The sequence below is a fragment of the Schistosoma mansoni genome, chromosome 1 (assembly GCF_000237925.1).
Source record: "Schistosoma mansoni strain Puerto Rico chromosome 1, complete genome".
NCBI classification, from domain to species: Eukaryota; Metazoa; Platyhelminthes; class Trematoda; order Strigeidida; family Schistosomatidae; genus Schistosoma; species Schistosoma mansoni.
The window spans coordinates 12,062,963-12,085,570 of record NC_031495.1 but is presented as its reverse complement, the minus strand read 5'-3'; the positions used below and the strand labels follow the sequence as shown (position 1 = coordinate 12,085,570).

Below are 22,608 nucleotides of genomic sequence, written 5' to 3'. Positions count from 1 at the left end.
CATACAGTAAACAGTCAATTTACAAAATAACAATCAATTGTCTCAATCTTCACATTTCCTTCTGTAAATATCAATCCATCTTCTTTAATTCCATTGTTCATGCATTTTCATACCAATTGTGCTTCACTTCAGTTCTTTCCTTATCGGTCTTCTGCCAAAATACATTCTATGTCTGACCATCGCCATATACTACTTATATGGATATAAGTAGACCACACTACACAGCTATTGTACAAATGCTTTAGAAATAAATTCATATAAAATTTAAAGTTGAAAATAAGAAAAGTAGAATAATGATAAGTTTACTATTTTTCTAATTCAACTAAAATATCACCTTCACTGACAGAACCACCAGCTTTGAAATTTACTTTTTTGATCTGAAGAAAAAATTTCAAAACGTAAAAATGATTCTTTATAAAGGGAATGGAAAACTTGACATGAAAAAGAGTAGGAAAGTAAATAAGTAGTATACATATTCTCATTTGTGAGCTCTATAGTAACTCTCCCAAGTCTCTAAAACCAATACTAATCCAGTTTCCTTCTCAAGTCCTTTAAGGAAGAGTATGCTTGAATAATGTGGCCAATCGGGAAGTGACAGTCGCCCTTATACCTCTAAAAGCAGCCGAGATCAATTTGCTCACTATCAAATTCCTTGAAAGCCGCATCACGACACATTGATTGCGACTTTTCCGGAAGCGATAGCTTCTAAAATATATCATGGGTTACTAGTAAGTAAAGAATTCGATGTAAAAGTTTGAACATTTAATAAGACGGCAGCAAAAGATGAATAGATAACATTGGTAAGAGAAGGCAGACAGATAGACGGTCTCTAATCCTCGTAAACTACTAAAGGGTGGCTGGATCTACACTTGTGAAATAAATTTTAAGCCAACTTCCCAAAAACCAACTCATTTATTTTACTAGTGTGGCGATACCAACAGGAAACCCTTCAGCCATTTAAATGAAACTCATCAGCATTTGGTGATTTTAAAAATCATTACCATTTTTTTATTTAAACAATCAAAAATTTATTTTATCTTAGTTTAACTGTACCTATCACCATCATCACACCCTTCCAGGTATCCATTAACTTAGCATATGCAACAAATATTTGAGGTAACTTATCCCGTTTAAGTTTGCAACATCCTGAAACAACCTTATATCACTTAAAGGACTCGTAGACTAAACATTCAATGTTCCATTAACACCCAGTCATACTGAATGAACATGGAGAGTGCAACACATTTAGTGACCTGCTATTTTCTAGCCTTAGCTGCCATAATTTAGACTTGTATGTAAGGAAACAGAATAATTTTTGAGTATTCATCTGACAACACAGAATAAAAGTACCATCTACAGTATAAGCCAAGTGTCCCAGACACAAACAAAATAAACTATTAAGTAGTATCACTACAATATTCTGAGCATAAATTTTAATAAAACAATCTGGTGTTAAAAAGTGGAATTTCACTTTATAGTAGTACAGAGTCACAATTGATTAGAAATACAATTAGTGTTTTTATTATTATTATCGTTACTATTATTATTACTATCGTCATAGTGCTCCAGTGTTCAATTAACAGTAAGCATAATATACGATGTAGACATATTCATATACAAAATTCTGAAATAACAAAACTTACAACTCCCGATCTAGATGCTGTCAAGCTGTTCTGCATCTTCATAGCTTCTAATATACATAGTTCTTGACCTTCGCCCACTCGATCACCTACCTTGACTGCAATGGAACGAACCAAACCAGGCATAGGAGCAATACAAATTGAACCATAGTCAATAACACGGGGAGGAGGCATATAAGCGGCACGAAACCATGCTGCCGTTGTGTTCATTATCTCGACGGGAAATGCAGTACCAAGATATTGTAGGCAAACAGTATTGATACTTTTATCGAGTAATTGCAGAATCACCTAAACAGATTATTAGGTAATTTTGAAAAAAAAGGATGAGATAGAATAGAATATTTTATGATAAATTCAAGCAGCAATGCACAATTCTGAAGAATTTTTCTAAGCATGTGCAGTGTCCAATCAGTTGACCCGTTTGAATTTCAATCACCTAATTATAGGTTCAAACTCTAATATATATGCTAAAGTTGTAACAGTTAATTTACGAAAGAAGATGTTCAACCCATTAACCTAGTAAAGAATTCTCATTAATACATGATCTAGCTTGCTTAAAAGAATAAAAATTTTGAAAAGCTACGTACATATACAAGACACATGACAAAAACAACCTAAATCAATTAGAACCTTTCAACATCAATGAGGACGATGGTCATAATAATCATGTTGACGCTCAAATATAGTCTATCAATGGGTGCTGAGGCTTATAAGATAATGAGGAAAAATATGCACAAAACTTTAATTTTAAACAATTGCAATCACACAACTCAAACTTCATTGGAATAGATGTTGCAAAAAACACCATTATTAACAATAAGAATGTCAGTGGTTACTTGAAGAGAATTATAATGATATCAAATACATAGTATATAAACTCTAGATGATAATCTTCGAAGGTCTCAATTAGACAACCACGAAAATTCGTTTTAAAAGGGCCGAAACAAATGGCTTGTTTGCCGGAATTCTCACCAAACACAAGAAAGAATAAATTTCCTTAAAAGATTTCGACTTCCTTCTCGTTCACAAAATAATTTTATGATATATTTCAAAAGACAGTAGACCTACATAGAGGCGAACATTCGTGGTAAATATTATCCTGCCTCAAGATGACTGAAGGGAATCAGATTGAAGTATGTAAACCACATTTTGCATTATCGGACACTCATCATTAACAAACCTCAGTAGTCTAAAAAGCACTTATGCTCCATCAGGAACTCAACTCTACTATCACAGACGTTACCACTGAGCTATTCCAAACACGACTGAATTACTAACTCATACAGGCCAACACGATAGGGTGAGAAACATGAGGTTGGTTGTTACCTACTGACTGATTAGTACAACTAATCTGGTTAACGCTGCAGTGTGAATCAATATGAAAAGTCACCGAACTCTAATAAGTGAATTCAAACTTTTGATCACCATAAGAGAATTAAGTTGTAGGCAACTTAAACAAATATCATACTAACCAATCTTGATCTACAAGTCACTGTAGTTTTTAATGTCTAAGATTTTTGATTTTCAATGGCTATTAGTAAGACATTAAGGAGCAAGAATATATTTTTAAAATCCAGAGAGCCGCTAACTTGTGCATGGGGTGAAGTTTTAATTCATTTTTGCATTGTTTGTTTGAATATTCAAATTGATGTTTAGGACTGCAATTGATCAGTAGCTAAGTGGATAACGCGATAGCACTTGAAGCAAATGGTGCTGGTTTCGAGTCCCGAAGTGAACATCAACTCTGGAATGAGGGTACATCCAGCTGACGAATCCCAAATAAGACGAAACGCACTGCCGGCCATCATCCATCTTTGCTTATGATGCTTGTGACTTAAGGAAATATCGAGACAATCTGCACAGGATGCACATTTGTAGTCCTAAGCATCGATGGGAAGATTTAAACAAGCAATGAAAAAATGAATAGACATTTATTCATCTGTTTTTACTTAGTTTATTTATCTTCATTTTATGCATTGTGACATTTTTGACTCATATCATATATAAAAGTTGTATGTTTTCTTCGAAAAGTCACCGATCAAAAGCGATAAATAGCCAATGAAATTTCTTCTCATACCTCAGATCCACTTACGAATACGTACAATTTGTTATCTTAACACGCTGTTCGTGACACACTATATGTATCATACGCACTACAGTAAATACTTAGTTTAAACGTTGTTAACATGACCTATTTAGTATACAGTTAACGGGAAAGCCATGTGCCTATTTATATTCGATAATGTTGGTGTTTGATTATATTTCCTGGAAAAAGCTTGGACCGGACTGACGAGTGAAACATTGGATTTACTTAAAGCTAAATCGTTGAGATTTTACAAATATATTCTTCCTCCTGAATATCTTACATTAACTCGGTGCCCAAATACTGTGAAATTATTCGTTCAAATTTAGACGAAAGTTCTTGAAGACTATTTTAGTAATTTTTATGTACACTTCAAACATTTTGCCAAGAATATTTAGAGACTTGTATAGTAATTGATAAGTTGTTGCAATCCAAGTAATGAAAAATGTACATGAACTAAGAGAAAAGCAAATTTATCAACTTACTTCATTGCCATCATATGAATGGTTTATAATTTTATCAGACAATTTAAAATTATCAGCTACTCTAACAAGTGATTCTTGAGACTTGGAGGACTGAGAAGTAATATGAACATCCTGTTGGTTAATATGCTTGGGAGGTTCCCACGGTGACATACGAACTTGAAAACCTGAGCAGTCACGTGTTACAATGCAGCGAATATACGAACGACTTTTAGGATCGCTATTAGCACTATTTTCATTGAGAGATGCAACTAAATCCCATTGTGACTCCCTAGTTCATTGGAGATAAAAAAAAATTTGAAAGCCAGACTTCTAATAGTAAAATTTATGAATATTTGTAAGAAAATTCTAAATTAACTTATGTGACACTATAATATCTTATTTAAGTAAACATACAACCGAACATTTGCCATTTAACAGCCCCCAAATGCCCTGTTACAGCCGAGAGTGGGGAGAGTCCGCTCTCCCTCTCCAAATGCTCTCACATGGCCACGCGTATATAGCCTCTGCCAGGGAAGTCCTACTCACTGCCTTCTCGTGGCTGCGGTTTTGTTTACGAAGTTGAGAAGACGAAAAGCGAATGTCCAGCGCTTTAACCGGGTTGGTGGATGTGGAGTGTCCACCTAGGGGAGTTGGAAAACCCTGATTCCAAACCAATGGTGCACATGGGCTCCAGTATCCTGAGGGAACAAATGGCGTATGAAAAAATTGTCGGTCACCGGCTATCATGGGACTGCATCTCTTCACGATGCTCCATTGCCCTGTGGATTAAACCTTTAGGTCAAGGCTGGGGGTGTGGTTCCCTAAGAAAACCACCTGCTTCAGTTTGGGCACCTGGGCATTATCACAGCCCTCACGCAAATCGAACGAGATTTGTGCGGCGCATATATATCTGGCGCTTCCTTGTACCCAATATTTGTGTTCAATAAATAAATAAAATGCCATTTAACAAAATACTTGCTGGAGTCAGTCCGTGAAGTAAACTAGAAATCAAATTAACATACACTAACAAAATTCATATTAGTGTATCGAGCTAGTATCTATCTATCCGGGATTAATTTCTTTAACAAAACAACGAAAAGAGTTCAATAATGAATTGATTCTTTTGACTATAGAATAAGATTTTATAGCGCGACAACTTACCCAGAGCAGTTTCGAATGCGTGCATCATTTTTGGCAAATATAGATGCAGAAACAGAAATCAATGTATCTAGTTCTTTTTGATCAAGTACTTTGCCTAAAATCCAAATGTAAGATGCACAAAATTATCTAATTCGAAATGCTCCATTTAAGGCTACAAATAAATTTGATAACCAATCATTAATAAAAAAGCTTAATCTAATTATAAAAAACTGACGACCTATACAACAAAAGGAACATGAACGACTGTTTAAGCTTTAAATAAAGTCCTGCCATTAAGAATTAGGGGATTCACCAAATATTAATCGACCAAGATTACGCAGCTACGAGTCTCCACATAGCGAATTATGATCAAACTCGGAGTGAACATCAACACTGGGATGCAGATGTATGGAGTTGACATGTCACACGTCCTAGGTTCCACTACTAGCCACAATCTATCTCTTCTGTATATAATCAAACTATTTAATAAATTCCATTGGCAGAAAATGAATGTGAAAATTCTACCTAATCAAAAAGTGTAGTTAAATAGGAAAGTTTTCATGGGAAGTTGTGACTGATAAGATTCGGTTATGCCAGGTGTTAGGAAGGCATTACTGGAGACAATGAGTGGTGGTCGCGAAATATCGCTAATCAATTAAAATTGGGAACGAGAACCACTTAGTGGCACTCCTCACTAAGTTTGAAGGTCTTAGTTCCGATCCCTGGTGTGTGCACTAGTGATATATGACGAAACAGTTCTCTAATGATTTTTAGAAATTTCCTCACTGGGTTCAATCTATGATGTAAATTATCTTCAAACAGAACAATCTCCATAAATCTTCGATCTTAAGGAAACATTAAAGTGGAAATGTAAAAACAGTTGATCAATATACATAGAATTTAGGGATAATAAAAGATTTGTGAACGGTAACGCTGTGTTAACCAGTCAAATTTTATTTGTAACTTGAGTACTGATCAAGACAGTAGACAGCTCCCAGACACATCACTGTATGTAATGTCTGTGATAAAGAGGATCTTCACAAACAAAATATGTGCTTAACATGATATCGAGGTACATATTCTTGAAATCTTAATATTAACAAGACTCTAATAGCCACCTAAAAGATAATATGTGATCGGATTTGTTTATAAAATAACCGCTAAATATTTGGAATAAAACGAACCTTTGAATCCATCAGGATACACTTCAGATAGATACTTTGTCGAAATATCCCCAGATACAAAACGTTTTTCGGTGACAATATCACGAAGCAAAGGAATATTATGAGTTACACCACGAATAACATAACTGTCCAAAGCTTTGGTCATAGTGTTTAGGGCAGTTTGACGATCTGGTCCATATGTAACAAGTTTACATATCATAGGATCATAGTATATAGAGATCTCTGATCCTTCATTGACTCCACTATCACAGCAGACATTAGGTATGTGCAAAGGTTCACTGTAGGTACGTAAACGCCCGATCGACGGTAAACCAAACGCTTTGTATGGATCTTCAGCATATACACGACACTCAAAGCCCATCCATTCACGGGTATATCAGACTGGTTGAAATGAAAATTTAAAAGGAGTATACAATGCACTGAAATGGATTATTTGGTAGACTGAATGATACGTAAGAGGGAAAACGAGTACAATACATATTTCAATAGAAATAATCTAATAATAAAACAAATCAAAGTAATAGTTATGGACGTATTAGAACTCGGAAGGTACAAACAACTTATGACCGTTTATTTTTTTTAACTTATATTCACAATTACAACATTACTGCCAGGTGATCTAAGATGTTTCTCTTAAAAAGTATCGACACATTAAACGATCTGAAAGAATGAATTCCGTATTTAAAGACAATTTCTTAACACATATCTATATTCGGTTAGTAAGTAAGATTTTTAACAGAAACTAAGACCTAACTTTAGAAAATCGCAAGACAAGAGAAATAAACAGATTAAATCGATGACAAAAAATCCCGATGACGTATCGTCTATTTACAATATATTATTTCACTGAATTTTTAACTTAGATTAAAACCATTATAGTAATAATTACCATTCATATCTTAAAGTAATATGAAGACAGGATAATATCTGTAATTTCAATAGGTAAAGAGAATAAAGGGCTGTGTCCAGAAAATGGCCCATCAGTACTTTGAATCCCCTGTTCCAAATGAATACGCTGACAAAGTAGTAAAATCAAATTTACTGCTACTAATCTTTGCAACACGGAATGATTAATGTGGTAGAAGAATTATCTAATTTGTAGGCGTTGTAGTGCCGGTTGCTATGATAAGCCCACATAGCTTATTCTGACTTCCAGACAAGCCAATTTATTCACTGTTCTTAAATCACATTTTGACCTTGTCAATTATTCGCTTATTGATCTTAACTGTTTTTCTATGAGCGTATGTGTATGCATTTCTTATCCTACTCATCACATGTCTGCAATTTATTTTTGTGTGATTATAAATATCGATTAACGCTTAATTAAATCGAGTTGGCTTACATGCCTTCCTCACCGCGCATAATCTCGTTTCGCTCCATTCCTTTGATCGTCTGTCTGGATTGTACAAAACATACGTGTTCGAAATTCATTCTCGTATTTGACTTATTACATTTCCGTTATACACTCACACGATACAAGTCAATGATTATATACGAGGACTGGCGACATATTTCGACAGCAATTATTCATACGATCTAATTGAAGTCAAATACTGGGCCACTAAAACATGATCATTCAAGAGATTAAGATGATATTCCAAATTACAAATAATTTAGTACACTTGATTCTAAGTAGGATAATACAACTTACTTTCGCTTAGATTACTTGAAAATAAAGATTGATTGGAATGATTTGAAGTTATAAAGATTTTTCTAATGTAGTGAGTAAAAATAAAACTAATTGAAAGTCATACTCCATTTACAAATCAGAAAAATTATACATAATACAGTATTATTTACTGGGTTCCCAATCCATTCGAAATACTTTGGTTGTGTGTAAAGATCACAGTGTTTAAACTGATAATATCTATTCACTGATTTTCTACTTATAACTAGTCATATAAGTCACGCGAATACCGTCCGGTGTAGTTCAAATCCAGTATCTAAAAACTACGTACGATATACTGTGCCTTCTTAACACTCCTATCTAACCATTTATTGAAACAAGGCGCCAAACTATACGAAAAGTTGCTACTTAGCCAATAAATGAAAAAATATATTAGTTCATTTTAGTCTCAATTTAAAATCTGAAATTCTTAAAGTAACACTTATGCTGTTTGCGTTTTACTTTTTAAATTTATCCTTCTGGTTACCCACTTTTAGCGCTATGTTCCAATTGTATGCATTTGACAGTAACCAGAGGGGAAAATCAAATAAGCAAATTATTACTTTAAAGCACAGTAACAACAGAAAAGTAGAGATAATTTATGTAGGATTAGATTACATCTAGAACTGCATAAATCTCACCTGAGATAGCATTAAAGGATGCCCCTTACCAACTCGAAGCATTTGATGTACAATGTCAACACCAGTTATACACTCAGTGATTGGATGCTCTACTTGAAGTCGAGTGTTCATCTCAAGAAAATAGAAATTACGTTTGGAATCAACCAAAAACTCAACGGTTCCTAAAACATTTCGCACCATAAAAATGTAAAATACATTAAATAAACACTTTGCATAGATTGAAAATCCTAACCCTGGACAAAATATTTATTTTATTCACGAAATTGTGAACCTTAAATTTGGTTTGTTACAAGTGAAATGGGTCAATAATGTTCTGATGAATAGTCTTCTGTCAACTTTCTTAGTAGAAAGTTTCAACAAGAAAGCGGTGAGAAATATGGGTCATAAATTTACTTCATAAGGGCATCATCATCTTGGCTCTTTAGTCACTGATGACAATCAGTTAAACAGTTTCTAACATAATTCGAACGTCTTCACAATAATATTTGTATGATCTTTGTATTTGAGAAAATAAGAAGTCAGATTTCCTAGACATCTAAAAGTAGTGAAATAGAGTTAGAGAGATTACGATCCGTTTAGTAATTCTGTACAGAGATAGAAGTTAATTAATATACATAGATTAAAGTGACGTTTGCAAGCGAAAAATGGACCACACAATTAAAGCGACAGTATTTGGAAGAAATACAAGAGAAAAGGGTAGTGAAACCAATAAGGAAATGAACAGAAAATGAATTACATTTTAGTTAGAAGTACATCTCACTTTTATGAAGTGTAATAGAAAACTGTAGTGTGACCGTCATTGGTTCTTATTATTAGTCATTTGTGATTACGCCACAAGCCACTAACACAATCTCCAGGACACCAGCTGCACAATCGTGATAGCAGTCCTATACAAATATCTCCCATGCTATGACACTGTCATAAAGTAATCACCTTTTACACTTTTACTACATAGTCCTAGCACCGGAAAATGATCCAGGACTCGGACTCCGCTCAGATGACGTTCGTAAAACATCACCAAGCCATCGAAAATAGTGCTTTAAGATGATGACACCAACTTAATTGTCACTGCACCTGAACAAACATCTTTTTAACCACACTATCACTAACACGGAGTTGTCGTCGGATGTTAGCGATCCTTCCAAGATAACCATGATTGAAATTAAAGTCCCCAAATCTCTTCAGTTTGAAAGGAACAGGTACCACAAACAACGAGAAATCGCCCTCACCGACGAGTAAATCCAATTTTCTACAGCTAGACAGTCGTGACGGTGCCAAACATAGCAAGATTATCGTAATCTGCTCTTTCTTTCATTATGTGTTGATTGGTCTCAGTTGCCATCCCAAAACCAGCACCCATATAGTTACTCAAATACATGAAATCTCCCACCATATTTAACGGTTCGCCATAAGAAGTAAGCACATGTACAGGATCCTGCCATTCTTGCAGAGTTAATAAACAGAAATATAATAAGGATATATAATGAGTGATGTATGTTCATCCTCAAGAGTTGGCAGCTTACGCAAGTCATTTTAATGAAAAAGCCTGTTTGATCATTCAGTCCTTCAGAACTGATAAATAAAATTCACACTTCATATTAAAAATAAAAGGGATGAAGAAAAGTAACTTATTATTAAAAAAGCCCACTACATTATTGTCCTAGAGTTATCAAATTGTGCATCTACAATAGGATGGCTTTAACATAACTACTAGATCAACACTTGATAGTTATATGTAGAAATACACGATTTGTAGAGAATGTATTTCCCCTATATCTGATGATAAATTCTATTCACTATTGAAATTGATCATTTTCATTTCACAACAAAAATAGTAAACATGGAAAAAATAATGCGATGATACTCAGGACGATCATTTAAAAAGATTACAAATACAATTAATTTAAAGATAAACAATAGTTACGATTTCATGAAATATACATGTATATATTTCTCACCTGCAGAATCATAATTGACTGCTTTGGCTAACGAGACAGCTTGTTCACCCATTGCTTTACGCAAACCTGAGTCCAAAAATGTGCTAGGTGCTTCCTCAATGACTTTCTGATTGCGTCTTTGAATGGAACATTCCCGTTCATTAAGATAAATTGCATTCCCATGTCTGTCACACAGTAGCTGTATAATAAATAACGAAAAGTCGAATTTAGTCTATGGATATTAATTTGAGTCGGAAGAACGGGAAGCTCTACAATATTACTAGCATTCATAAAATAATAACACGCTTTCTTATGTTTACAAAAGTCCTAAGAAATATTGTAATACTCGATATTACGTGACATACAGATAGAGTGAGAATGTTCGATGTTTTCAGTCTGCAAACTTACATTAACTTGTAAACTAGTCATAACCACACGACGCAGCAAAACTTTCCTGTCCAGGGTTGTGATTCCTTTTCTGGAATGAGTTCATGGCTATCACATTCCACTAGGAACACCTCGTATCAATTATGTAGTGATTAGAGGTCAAACTGAAACATGAAACATAGCTCACTATTTACAGAAAGTTCTTTAATTGATGTCAGTTCATAGCGAAAGCTTCAAATCAGTAAGTCTGACAAACCGTCAAATTAAGATAAATTTTAAACAGGACTCAATATGCACAATAAATTACAAGATGACAATGAAAAAAAGACTTCAATAATGAAAGTTCACTGAAGTAATAGAGTCCTTTAGCAAATGTCTTTCCGACAACCCAAAAGAAATCTTAGTCCTGTAAAGCAAATATATTACCATAGATAACAAACTAACGAAACCAAGTATTTAATTTTTCAAGGTGGTTTGAACTCGAATATCAACTTAGGAGTTGTAAATGTCAAGACATAATTGTTAATAAACACTGTTAACCTGTGCCGACAGTGTTCATGTTACTGCTAACTGCTTTCTAGTTGATCATATTTAAATAAAAGGGAGGTTCTTATAGTGTTCAATTCATGTGATCTCTCTGGACGATTTCTTCTACAGATATATAACTTGTTAAAATATAATTTAGGGACCAAAAATAGTATTTTGCCATTCCAAATTGTGGTTAACATTTATGGATGAATGTTGTTTTGTGTGAACACATAACTAAAAGGCTCTAACTCTTTAAATGATGATTTTATGTGTATTATTAGAGAGAGCAAGGCATCTCCAAAGCATTGCTCGCACAAAGAAACCACTGAGCAAGGAGTGTTAAGATTATAAGCAAAGTTCCGGGAAAGATAATAAGCTGATGAAATAAAAAGCCCCCATCGACTGAACTGTGTGTATTATGCAGGGCGTATCTCATATATTACAAGGCAGGATCTTGAATTAAGTTAGGAAAACAAAACAAAGTGTTAGTCTATACAGTGGTTCTGAATTTTTTGGTGGTATAAAGGTTTAGAGGGTAAAGTCCTCAAGATGATAAGGACCAGCGGTTGGAAGCACAAGAAGACAAGTCAACACTGGCCATTCAACTATATATATATAGCTCCGCCTGTAGCTTTTCTAGAGTTACTGCCGGTCCCGAACTCGGGTAAAGGAGGAGGGTCGGGCATGGGGTTAGCGACCCCATCTCGTAGAAAACTAACCCGCTAGAAAAACGCTAACCAGAAAACATAATTTAAACCATTTAAACTCTGCCCTGGGAGTTGAAGGGAGAATTATGACGCCTCAGGATGAAAGCCGAGATTTCCCGGAAGTCACGAGACCGATTTCCCTTCTAACAACCAGAGCAACAATTTTTATGGGTACATGGAACGTCCGGACCGGGAACACCATTCAAATAGCAATGGAAATGAGGAGATACAAATTGGCAGTACTTGGAATCAGCGAAACCCATTGGACCGAAGCTGGACAGCAAAGGCTAGGTATTGGAGAGATGCTGCTGTACTCCGGTCACGAAGAGGAAAATGCCGCGCACACTCAGGGAGTTGCTCTAATGCTGTCCAGAGAGGCACGAAATGCACTTTTAGGATGGGAATCTTACGGATCCAGAATTATCAAAGCGTCACTCAAAATAAAGGAGGGGATCGCAATGAATATTATCCAATGTTATGCACCCACCAATGATAGCAACGACGACGAGAAAGATCAGTTCTACTCGAGGCTGCAATCAATAATAGCTAAGTGCTCAAGAAAGGACCTGACCATCCTAATAAGAGATCTAAAGTAGGAATGGACAACACAGAATATGAAGATATAATGGGACGACATGGACTAGGAGAGAGAGATGAAAATGGAGAGAGATTTGCAAATATATGTGCATTCAACAAATTGGTTATAGGCGGCACAATAAATCCACACAAACGCATACACAAAGCCACATGGATCTCACCGGACCACACCACAGAGAACCAGATAGATCATATTTGCATCAACAAAAAATTCAGGACAATGGAAGATGTGAGAACCAGAAGAGGAGCTGACATAGCGTCAGATCACCACCTGGTTGTGGCCAAGATGAAATTGAAGCTAAAGAAACACTGGACAACTGGGGGGATCAGCATTACAAAGGTTTAATACAACCTTTCTTTAAGATACTAACTAACTCGACGAATTCATGATAACTCTCAAAAACAAGTTCCAAGCTCTACAGGATCTACTGAAAGGAGAAACTACGATGAAGGACAACTAGAAAGGGATCAAAGAAACATTAACTTCAACGTGTCAGGAGGTTCTGGGTCCTAAGAAGTATCATAATAAGGAATGGACCTCTCTGGGAACCCTGGACAAGATTCAAGAAAGGAAGAACAAGAAAATAGCAGTTAGCAACAGTCGAACATGAGCAGAGAAAGTCAAGGCACAAGCAGACTAAGCAGAAGCAAACAAGCAAGTGAAGAAGAGCATTAAATCGGACAAGCAGAAATACATGGAAGAACTAACAATGACGGCAGAAAAAGCTTCAAGAGAAGGGAATATGAAACAACTATATGATACAACAAAGGAACTAGCAGGGCGATATAGTAAACCGGAGAGACCAGTCAAGGACGAAGAACGGAAGACAATCACGGAGATTCAAGAACAGAGGAAAAGATGGGTAGAATACTTAGAGGAACTGCTGAATAGACCAGTCCTATTGAATATACCGGATATCGAAGCAGCATCTACAGACCTTTCTATATCTGTCACTCCACCAACGACCGAGGAAATCAAGATAGCCATCAGACAAATCAAGGATGGGAAGGCAGCAGGACCTGACAATATACCAGCTGAAGCACTGAAGTAACTGAAAGCATGTTTCACCTTCTATTCAAGGAGATTTGAGAGGAAGAACAAGTACGAAAGAAAGGAGATCTGAACAAATGTGAGAATTACAGAGGCATCACACTGTCAGTTCCAGGAAAATTTTTCAACAGAGTGTTGCTGAACCGGATGAAAGACGCGGTAGACGCCCGACATCGAGATCAACAAACCGGATTCCGTAAGGATCGGTTGTGCACAGACCGTATCGCGACACTACAGGTCATCGTGGAACAATCAATTGAATGGAATTTATCACTCTACATCAAATTCATTGACTATGAGAAGGCATTTGACAGTGTGAACAGGAGATTATGGAAACTTCTTCGACACTATGGAGTTCCTAAGATTGTCAACATTATCCAGAACGACGGGCTACAGTGCAAAGTCGTGCATGGAGGACAGCTGACAGATGCATTTCTAGTAAGGACAGGAGTCAGACAAGGCTATCTAATCTCCCCCTTCCTCTTTCTTCTGGTGATTGACTGGATTATGAAAACCTCAACATCTGAGGGGAAGCACGGAATACGTTGGACGGGTCGGAAGCAAATAGACGATTTGGACTTCGCCAATGACCTAGCCCTCCTATCTCATACACACGAACAAATACAGACGAAGACAACAAATGTAGCAACAGCCTCTGCATCAATAGGCCTTAACATACACAAAGGAAAAAGCAAGATTCTCAAATACAACACAGAGAACACCAACCCAGTCACACTTGATGGAGAAACTCGGGAAGAGGTGGAAACAACCATGTAACTGGGAAACATCACTGATGAACAAGGAGGATCTGATGCAGATGTAAAGGCAAGGACAGCATTCCTACAACTAATTTCAAAATGAGAATCTTCAATACGAACGCCAAGACAGTTCTACTGTACGGAGCTGAAACGTAGAGAACTACTACAACTATCGTCAAGAAGGTAAAAGTATTTATAAACAGTTGTCTTCGCAAAATACTCAACATTCACTGGCCGGATACCATCAGCAACAGCCTTCCGTGGGAGAGGACAAACCAGCTTTCAGTGGAAGAGGAAATTAGGAAAAGACGGAAGTGGGTCGGACATATTTTGAGGAAATCACCAAACTGCATCATGAGGCAAGCCATAACTTGGAATGGTGAAGGGAAGCGGGAAAGAAAAAGGCCAAAGGACACATTACGTCGGGAAATAGAAGCAGATATGAAAAGGATGAATGTTAACTGGGAAGAACTGGAAAGGATTGCCCAGGACAGGGCTGGATGAAGAATGCTGGTGGGCGGCCTATGCTCCTCCACGAGGGGTAAGAGGCGTAAGTAAGTAAGTAATATATTGAAAATCTTATTACGCATTATTCTACGCACTAATTTTTTTATTTCTGTTAAGCATAGTAAGTCGAATTGGTCCATGATTTGAGAAAAAATATGTTGGTTTCTATTTGTTTATCTCCAGAACAATAGGTAGCCGAATAAAGAATATAACTCTTGCTACTATTCGTTACTTACTTACTTACGCCTGTTACCCCTCGTCGAGGAAAATAGGCCGCTCACCAGCATTTCTGGTTAGCGTTTTTTTTAGCGAGTTAGCTTTTCTACGGGATGGGGTCGCTAACCCCATACCCAACCCTCCTCCTTTGCCCGGGCTTGGGACCGGCAGTAACTCTCGAAGAGCTACAGGCGGAGTTGCTACTATTCATAATGAAGACAAATTCGTAACAACGGTGACGTGAGATAAGAATAACTCCGACTCATTGGAAGCTGAAGCTGAACCATTCAACGGTTACAGCTTGCTGCATACAAATGCTGGCAACCAGGATAGGAGAGTTACTATGGTAATAGATGCACATAGTAGGTTCAATATTATACACTATATGACGCATACTAACGATGAGAAAGTTTAAAGTTAACATCCCTAAGGTCTATTTAATTCCCTCCTTAAGAATGGGGAGATTGTGGGTTATTTTAGGTGAACTAAAGGTGTTAGACTTTGGTGGCTGCTAAATTACAGATCAGATAAGCAAATGTAAATAATAATAACGGTGTAGGATGAAACGTTGACGAAAACGATTAACACAAAATCTCCTTCCCTAAAACGATGACTCAAAGGAAAAAGACTGAGTGTAAGACACAGAAGAAATTAAATTTACACTATTTCTGCACACTTCATCAACTGAGATATATTCTTGAGGAAATTACGTCTTACATGAAGCGTGGTCTAACTAATTAAGTGGATGGATTAGGATTTTAATTATGAAAACATCTGAAGTTCGTACAGGTGATGCCATGGACATAGAGTTTATCCAATTAACACGCAAAAACTACAAATGAAAACAAAGCATAAGGAGATTACTAAAAAATCCACAATAACAGATATGCTTAAAAAACTATACACAAAATTATTTATTTATACTTATCATTTTCATCCTCAGTACGGTACGGTGTCCCAGCCGTGTTAAGGTTGGTCAAGTCTTATTAACTGAAAATGATTGGCTTTCCTGGAAATTATTTCCGTCTTACAAGCCTCAAAAGTCCACCGGGTGGATGTGATTGCGTGGAGAAATCGTTACCTACAGGTCTTGGAGAGCGAGCAACGCACCAGGTGCAAGTATAATTTACATGCATACCGGTAACATAATTTTCCACCCATTCATCCCTTGGCATAGACATAGACATACTTACCTTGTGAGCAAATATACGTTACATGTACACTGGTAATACGAGTTTTCACTCATGCATCTTATAGGATACATATAGGCATATTCACCTACACGGGAAAGTAGATGGTCGCTGCTCCGTTCAAACGAATTTATTACAGATGACTGTCACTTACACATTACATGTATATCACTGTTACAAAGACTTTCGCCCCTGCACTTCATGACATACACATAAGTATAGACACCCTTTCAGGGGGGGGTTGATAATCACCCCTCCCTAGTGTTTGCAACCATATTCTTTTATTATGTTTTCGACCTGAGGGACTAGATTGCTGACTTTATTAGACATATAACAGGTATTTTCTCAGCCTACGTTTCTTGTGCGAGCCCACCTGCATACCTTTTGAATATATCTACATACATAAACCACACAAGCCGAGACTCATGCAATTCACATATATAAGTACACACATAGGGCAGTCCGCAAGATTTTAAAGAGCTCCGAAAATGGAACTCAGTTAATCCGGTTTACAGCATAATGATCAATCCGATACCGTCGACTGCCCAAATTAGCTAGCAAGGTTGCCTTCACTACTCAGGAGAGCCAGGTAGAGGTATTGAGTCGGATTTTGATGTGTTCATCCTCAGTGATAATTCCAACATTTGCACATTTAAAATATGAATTAGTTACAATTCATTACGATCATTTAAAAAAAAGAAACAATAAAAATACTGTAACGCAATAAGAACTACCTGTATTTCAATGTGTCTTGGATTGTCTATAAATTTTTCAATTAACATGCGATCATCTCCAAAACTGGCTTTTGCTTCCGATTTAGAAAGTCGATAACCTTCACGAACCTCTTTTTCATCCCATGCTATACGCATACCTTTACCTCCACCACCTGTTGATGCTTTAATCATAACAGGATAACCTATAAAGGTAAAAGGAATCAAAGTACAAATACAAAAACTGTCGTATATAAACATTACAACATATATATGAAATGTGATCAGTTGTGTTGAATTAAGAAAACAAAATCACAATAGTATTAAAATAATTTGTTTACGACTGTCTATGAATTTATTTGAAGAATTAGAATAAACTAAACTAGAACATTATATTTAGTGATTTATTATCTAGCCCTAGGTCAATTCACGTTATAACCGAAGTATAAAATCCTGTAGATTTTATTACTTTTATTTAACTGGGTTAAGAATTTTATATTATTTAATTTGTAAAGGAATATTTCAAAGTTAATGTGAATAAATCGTAATAAACGACAATTAAAATGGATACAACTTCTTGATATATTTTTATGTCGAGGAAATTATACAAAAATTTTACCGATTTCAGCAGCAATCCTAGCAGCTTCATCTGGGCCATCCACTTCTCCATCATAACCTGGGATACAATTAACTTTAGCTTGATTAGCAATTCGTTTGCTCTCAATTTTATCTCCCATAGCTTTGATAGCTCTAGAATTAGGACCAAGAAAGACAACATTCATTTTCTCTAACTCCGCGGCAAAAAGAGTGTTTTCCGACAAAAAACCATAACCAGGGTGTACTGCTTGGGCACTCGTCGACTTCACAGCGTTTAAAATAGCAGAGATATTTAGATAAGATTGGGCGCTTGGAGATGGACCAACACATACTGCTTCGTCCGCCATGGACACAAAACGAGATAAATAATCCGCTTCGCTGTGAATAGCGACAGTGCGAATCCCTAATCGTTTACATGACTGGATTATACGGCAGGCGATTTCACCTCGATTTGCTATGAGTACTTTTTCGAATTTCTAAGAAAAATAAACGAGAACTAGGTGAATAATTCTATTTTTAACACCCAGTAACAGAAAAACATTGGTAAATTAATAATCATATCGACTTATAAGCACTTTACGAATTTTCTTTGCTTTCTCTTTCTATCACTCCTTATAATCACTACGGGAATTTTTAATCGACATCTATTCCAGATTCTTGTGCTTCTTAGTATTCAGAGTTTTATGATAATTAATCTGACAACGTTGCTTTAGTCTATTAGTTGAGATAGGATCAATTGGGAATTCACCAATTTTCGGTAGAATTTTCTCCCATGGTCATATTTTAATCTGACTGATGAAAGCACTTTCGTTGTAAACTCAAAAACACTATTATGCGTGATTATTTATGACGAAAACTCCACATTATGGTTATAAGAGATTTTAATCACTAGTAGCAGTTTAAAACGATAATTAGTTTTTTGGGGAATATTTGAACTTATTTAGCAAAAGATAACTACTCTTTGGAGAGATTAGCCTATTTATAAGAAAACATGCAGTATCTGAACTCATATTGTGGTGTGGGTTACTTGTATCCGCATAAGTAGTATATGGTGAGGGTCAGGCATAGAATGTATTTTGGCAGAAGATCGATAAGGAAAGAACTGAAGTGAAGCACAATTGGTAGGAAAATGTATGAACAATGATATCAGAGAAGATGGACTGATATTTACAGAAGGAACAGCCAAGATTGAGAAAATTGATTGTTGTTTTGCAAATTAATTGTTTACTGTCTGGTTATCAAATTTTAGTGAGATAGTTTGCAATTTGTGCTTGAATACATTCGATTGTCCCCACTCGTGTTCTTGTTCACTACAATGTGATTGACACAATGCAACAATGGTACGTAACTGAGATAAACAGATTGGTTTTACTTGAGGTTAAATATTAATCCCGGCTCCGGAAGTGGATTGAATGTCCAACACGCTTTTATGTATCTGTAGCATATTGTCTTCATGAGTGGTGTGAAACTAAGAATAAAAAAATAAATCAGCAACCAAATGCATGTTTGTAAGCTCATCCTTATGTGCACTTTCTGTGTGATAGCTAGAGGTAATACTCAGTTGCCTTATTCAAGCATGTAGAGTAAGGGTATAATATTACTATTTTATTTGAGCACAGATATTGGTACAAGAGCGCACCAGATATATATGCACTACACAATAACAATGAGAATAGAAAGAGAAAAAGAAGGTAAGGTGTATATAAGAAAAAAAGAACAATAACAATCACAGATTAGTGCACGGTAGTGAAAAAATAATAGTAATGGATGAAACAGAAAGGTACAACCAGAAAGAATTCTTCCAGTTAGAGAAGTTACGGCCACTTTTTATGAGGAAAGTAAAAGAAGGTCACAGAAGGATCGCCACTGGCTCCCATTCTGAGCCATATCTGACAACGTCTCTAGCCACTGTGTTGCACCATCTCTCGGACCCCAACCAGGGAATCGTGAAGGACCAACAGAAGCCAGTCCTATGCAGCTTTCTTTCATACCACGACACCATGTTAAACACTGACCACCTCTCTTTTTTTTCCAACCAGTCCAAGCGTCGGAAAATAATACACAACGTTGAATTCCGTGGCCCCCAAATGCCCTGGTACGGCCGAGAGTGGAGAGAGTCCGCTCTCCCTCTCGAGATGCTCTCACAAGGGCACGCGTTTACAGCCTCCACCAAGAAAGTACTACTCACTGCCTTCTCGTGGTGGGGGATACGAAATTGAGAGGACGAATAGCGAATGTCCGGTGCTTCAACAGGGTCGGTGGGCACGGTGAGCACCTAGAGGAGTTGGAAAACCCTGATTCCAAACCAATGGTGCACATGGGCTCCAGTATCCTGAGGGAACAAATGGCGTATGAACCAATTGTCGGTCACCGGCTATCATGGGACTGCATCTCTTCACGATGCTCCATTGCCCTGTGGATTAAACCTTTAGGTCAAAGGCTGGGGGTGTGGTTCCCTAAGTAAACCACCTGCTTTGGTTTAGGCACACGAGCAGTATCCCAGCCGTCACATAAATGGAATGATTTATATGGCGCATATCTATTCGGTGCCTCCTTGGACCAATATTTATATCTGAATAATAAATAATAAATAAAATACCTATATTTCGGATACTCTTTACAAACTCGATAATCACGCATTAAGGTGGAAACATATGAAAACGATAAAACATGAGTAAATGAGGCTTAAGGGTTTCGATACTACTGAGAGAGTTAAATCGCAAGTTACCCAAATATTTTTGGAACTTTAATAACCTGAGTATTGGTGTATATGCTGTATTATGAGCGTCCGTAACAATACGTCTATATAGCTGAGTTTCCTAATTCATATATCGAGTGTCAATGGCATATGTTCGTGGAAAATGTGTACTTTTTTACTCTACATTCAATTTTAGAAATTTTCGTGAGTTTGAACTAGTTCCTCTACAACTATTTCAACGTGAATAAAATTGGATAACCAAGTGACACTAACCTACATCACCCAAGGCCTCGGTACAGGCATTTCTAACTGGAGTTTGGGTCTTTATATGTTATTGAAATATTTCAGACTTTCATCAACTATCACACAACTAGGATTCTTGCCATGACATTCAGAAAGTTCATTAGTGAAAAAACCTTACGTCAGAGATTATGTAGCGGCAAATAAATCAACAAAATAAATAGCTCTGCGATTCTTCGACATTAATGTTGAACTAACTAGTCTTACGGGACACCTAGCTCTTGGTCACGCATCCGCACTAGATTATTGGGTGTGCTATGTTACGCATCCTTTGAAATAACTAGCCAACTTGGGTCACACAATTCTTGACACAACGACAATCTACCAAACATATCTTCAAACTCATTCAATCTTGACTTCTCGTTCGACTGGGTCTGGGATCCTCCGTTTGTGTTATAGATAAAGGCGTTCCCAAGACCTGAATATCAGTGGCACCTTTAATCACCTAATTTGGGTATGAGGTGATGAACTATACATCACTTGTCAGCATAGCTTAAAACTAAATTCTAGAAAACTTACTTTCTCCTAAACTACTTCACACAGTACTTAGAAACCATATAAATATGTATCAAATCCCAATCCCCCTATTTGGAAGAAAATTTGGGGAAGTTTCGGGTTTTCTCTCAAGTCGTAAGTTCAGTAGCTTTTCCCAAGGTTTGGGGAAAAACTCCAGTGTTATAGGATTCTGGGGAAATATTGGGGAAAACCCTAAATTTTCAAACATTTCGGGGACTTTCCTCAATCCTGGAAAAAGTTCGGGGGTTTTGTGCCATTTTCTCAAAGTTTTCTATTGTGGCTTCCCCAAAATTTACCCAAAACGGACAACATTTTCACCAAAATGGAGAGATTGGGATATTATGTTAAAACAAATCAAAATAAGAACTACTCCCATCAACATTAATAGTCTAACAGAAAAAATCTCTTGTAATCCAAATAAACAGTCACTAACTTTGTTAATTTACCTCTTCATTATTATCGCATCGATCATTCCAGTAGAATTCCCTATGGAAGCATACGGGTGTTGACAATCTTCTAAAGATTGTTATGGAGCCCCTGAAACCAATCTGAGAAAAACTGCTTGTAAACAACAAATCTTACTCGAGTTTGACAACTCTGCAGGACCAAGTACATTACCAGCGAAAACGGGATACGAACGTTAGGATCTTAGAACCACTTTCAAGGACTAGTTTCGCTCTGTCCGGAAAAACAAAGATTCAGATTCAAAAATCAGTTATGTAGTAGAGACAGAAAGCCTACGGACTATGTTATTCCTTTCCCAGTATGCGTCTGTGAGCTTCTATTCTTCTCTTGGATGACTCAATTAAATGTGAGGATACCACTGCTTCGGGTAACATGTTCCAAAAATGATGACTCGATGTGGAAACTTGTATGCCACGGGTATTTTGTTCGTCCTTGACTTTTCCACTCGCCTAATATGTCCTCTGAGATTTCCCGATCTACTGGGAAGTAAAAGAGGGGATATACCATGTCTAAAATCGTCCCTTAGTATTCTATACATCAAAATCAGGTCACCTCTTAATCAGAGTTGAGGATACGACTAGTATTCTAGTTTAACAACTAGCGACCAGTAGTACCTTCTATATTCG

The 22,608-nt window shown here is 36.6% G+C and overlaps 1 protein-coding gene across 2 annotated transcripts in view; it reads right to left on the bottom strand.

Moving 5' to 3' along the window:
- Nucleotides 1-22,279, bottom strand: part of Smp_165400.1 (putative propionyl-CoA carboxylase alpha subunit) — a gene marked incomplete at both ends in the record, with an annotated part of 33,920 nt that extends 11,641 nt beyond the window's left edge. The window contains 12 exon segments of one of the 2 annotated variants that reach the window (XM_018793285.1): nucleotides 307-377; nucleotides 1,644-1,928; nucleotides 4,209-4,425; nucleotides 5,349-5,442; nucleotides 6,512-6,887; nucleotides 6,891-6,893; nucleotides 8,819-8,979; nucleotides 10,777-10,954; nucleotides 17,431-17,612; nucleotides 18,026-18,479; nucleotides 21,964-22,065; nucleotides 22,100-22,132. In XM_018793285.1, coding sequence (XP_018647813.1) covers nucleotides 307-377; nucleotides 1,644-1,928; nucleotides 4,209-4,425; nucleotides 5,349-5,442; nucleotides 6,512-6,887; nucleotides 6,891-6,893; nucleotides 8,819-8,979; nucleotides 10,777-10,954; nucleotides 17,431-17,612; nucleotides 18,026-18,479; nucleotides 21,964-22,065; nucleotides 22,100-22,132 — 2,156 coding nt within the window. 2 annotated transcript variants of the gene reach the window in all.
- Nucleotides 22,280-22,608: the final 329 nt, after the last annotated feature.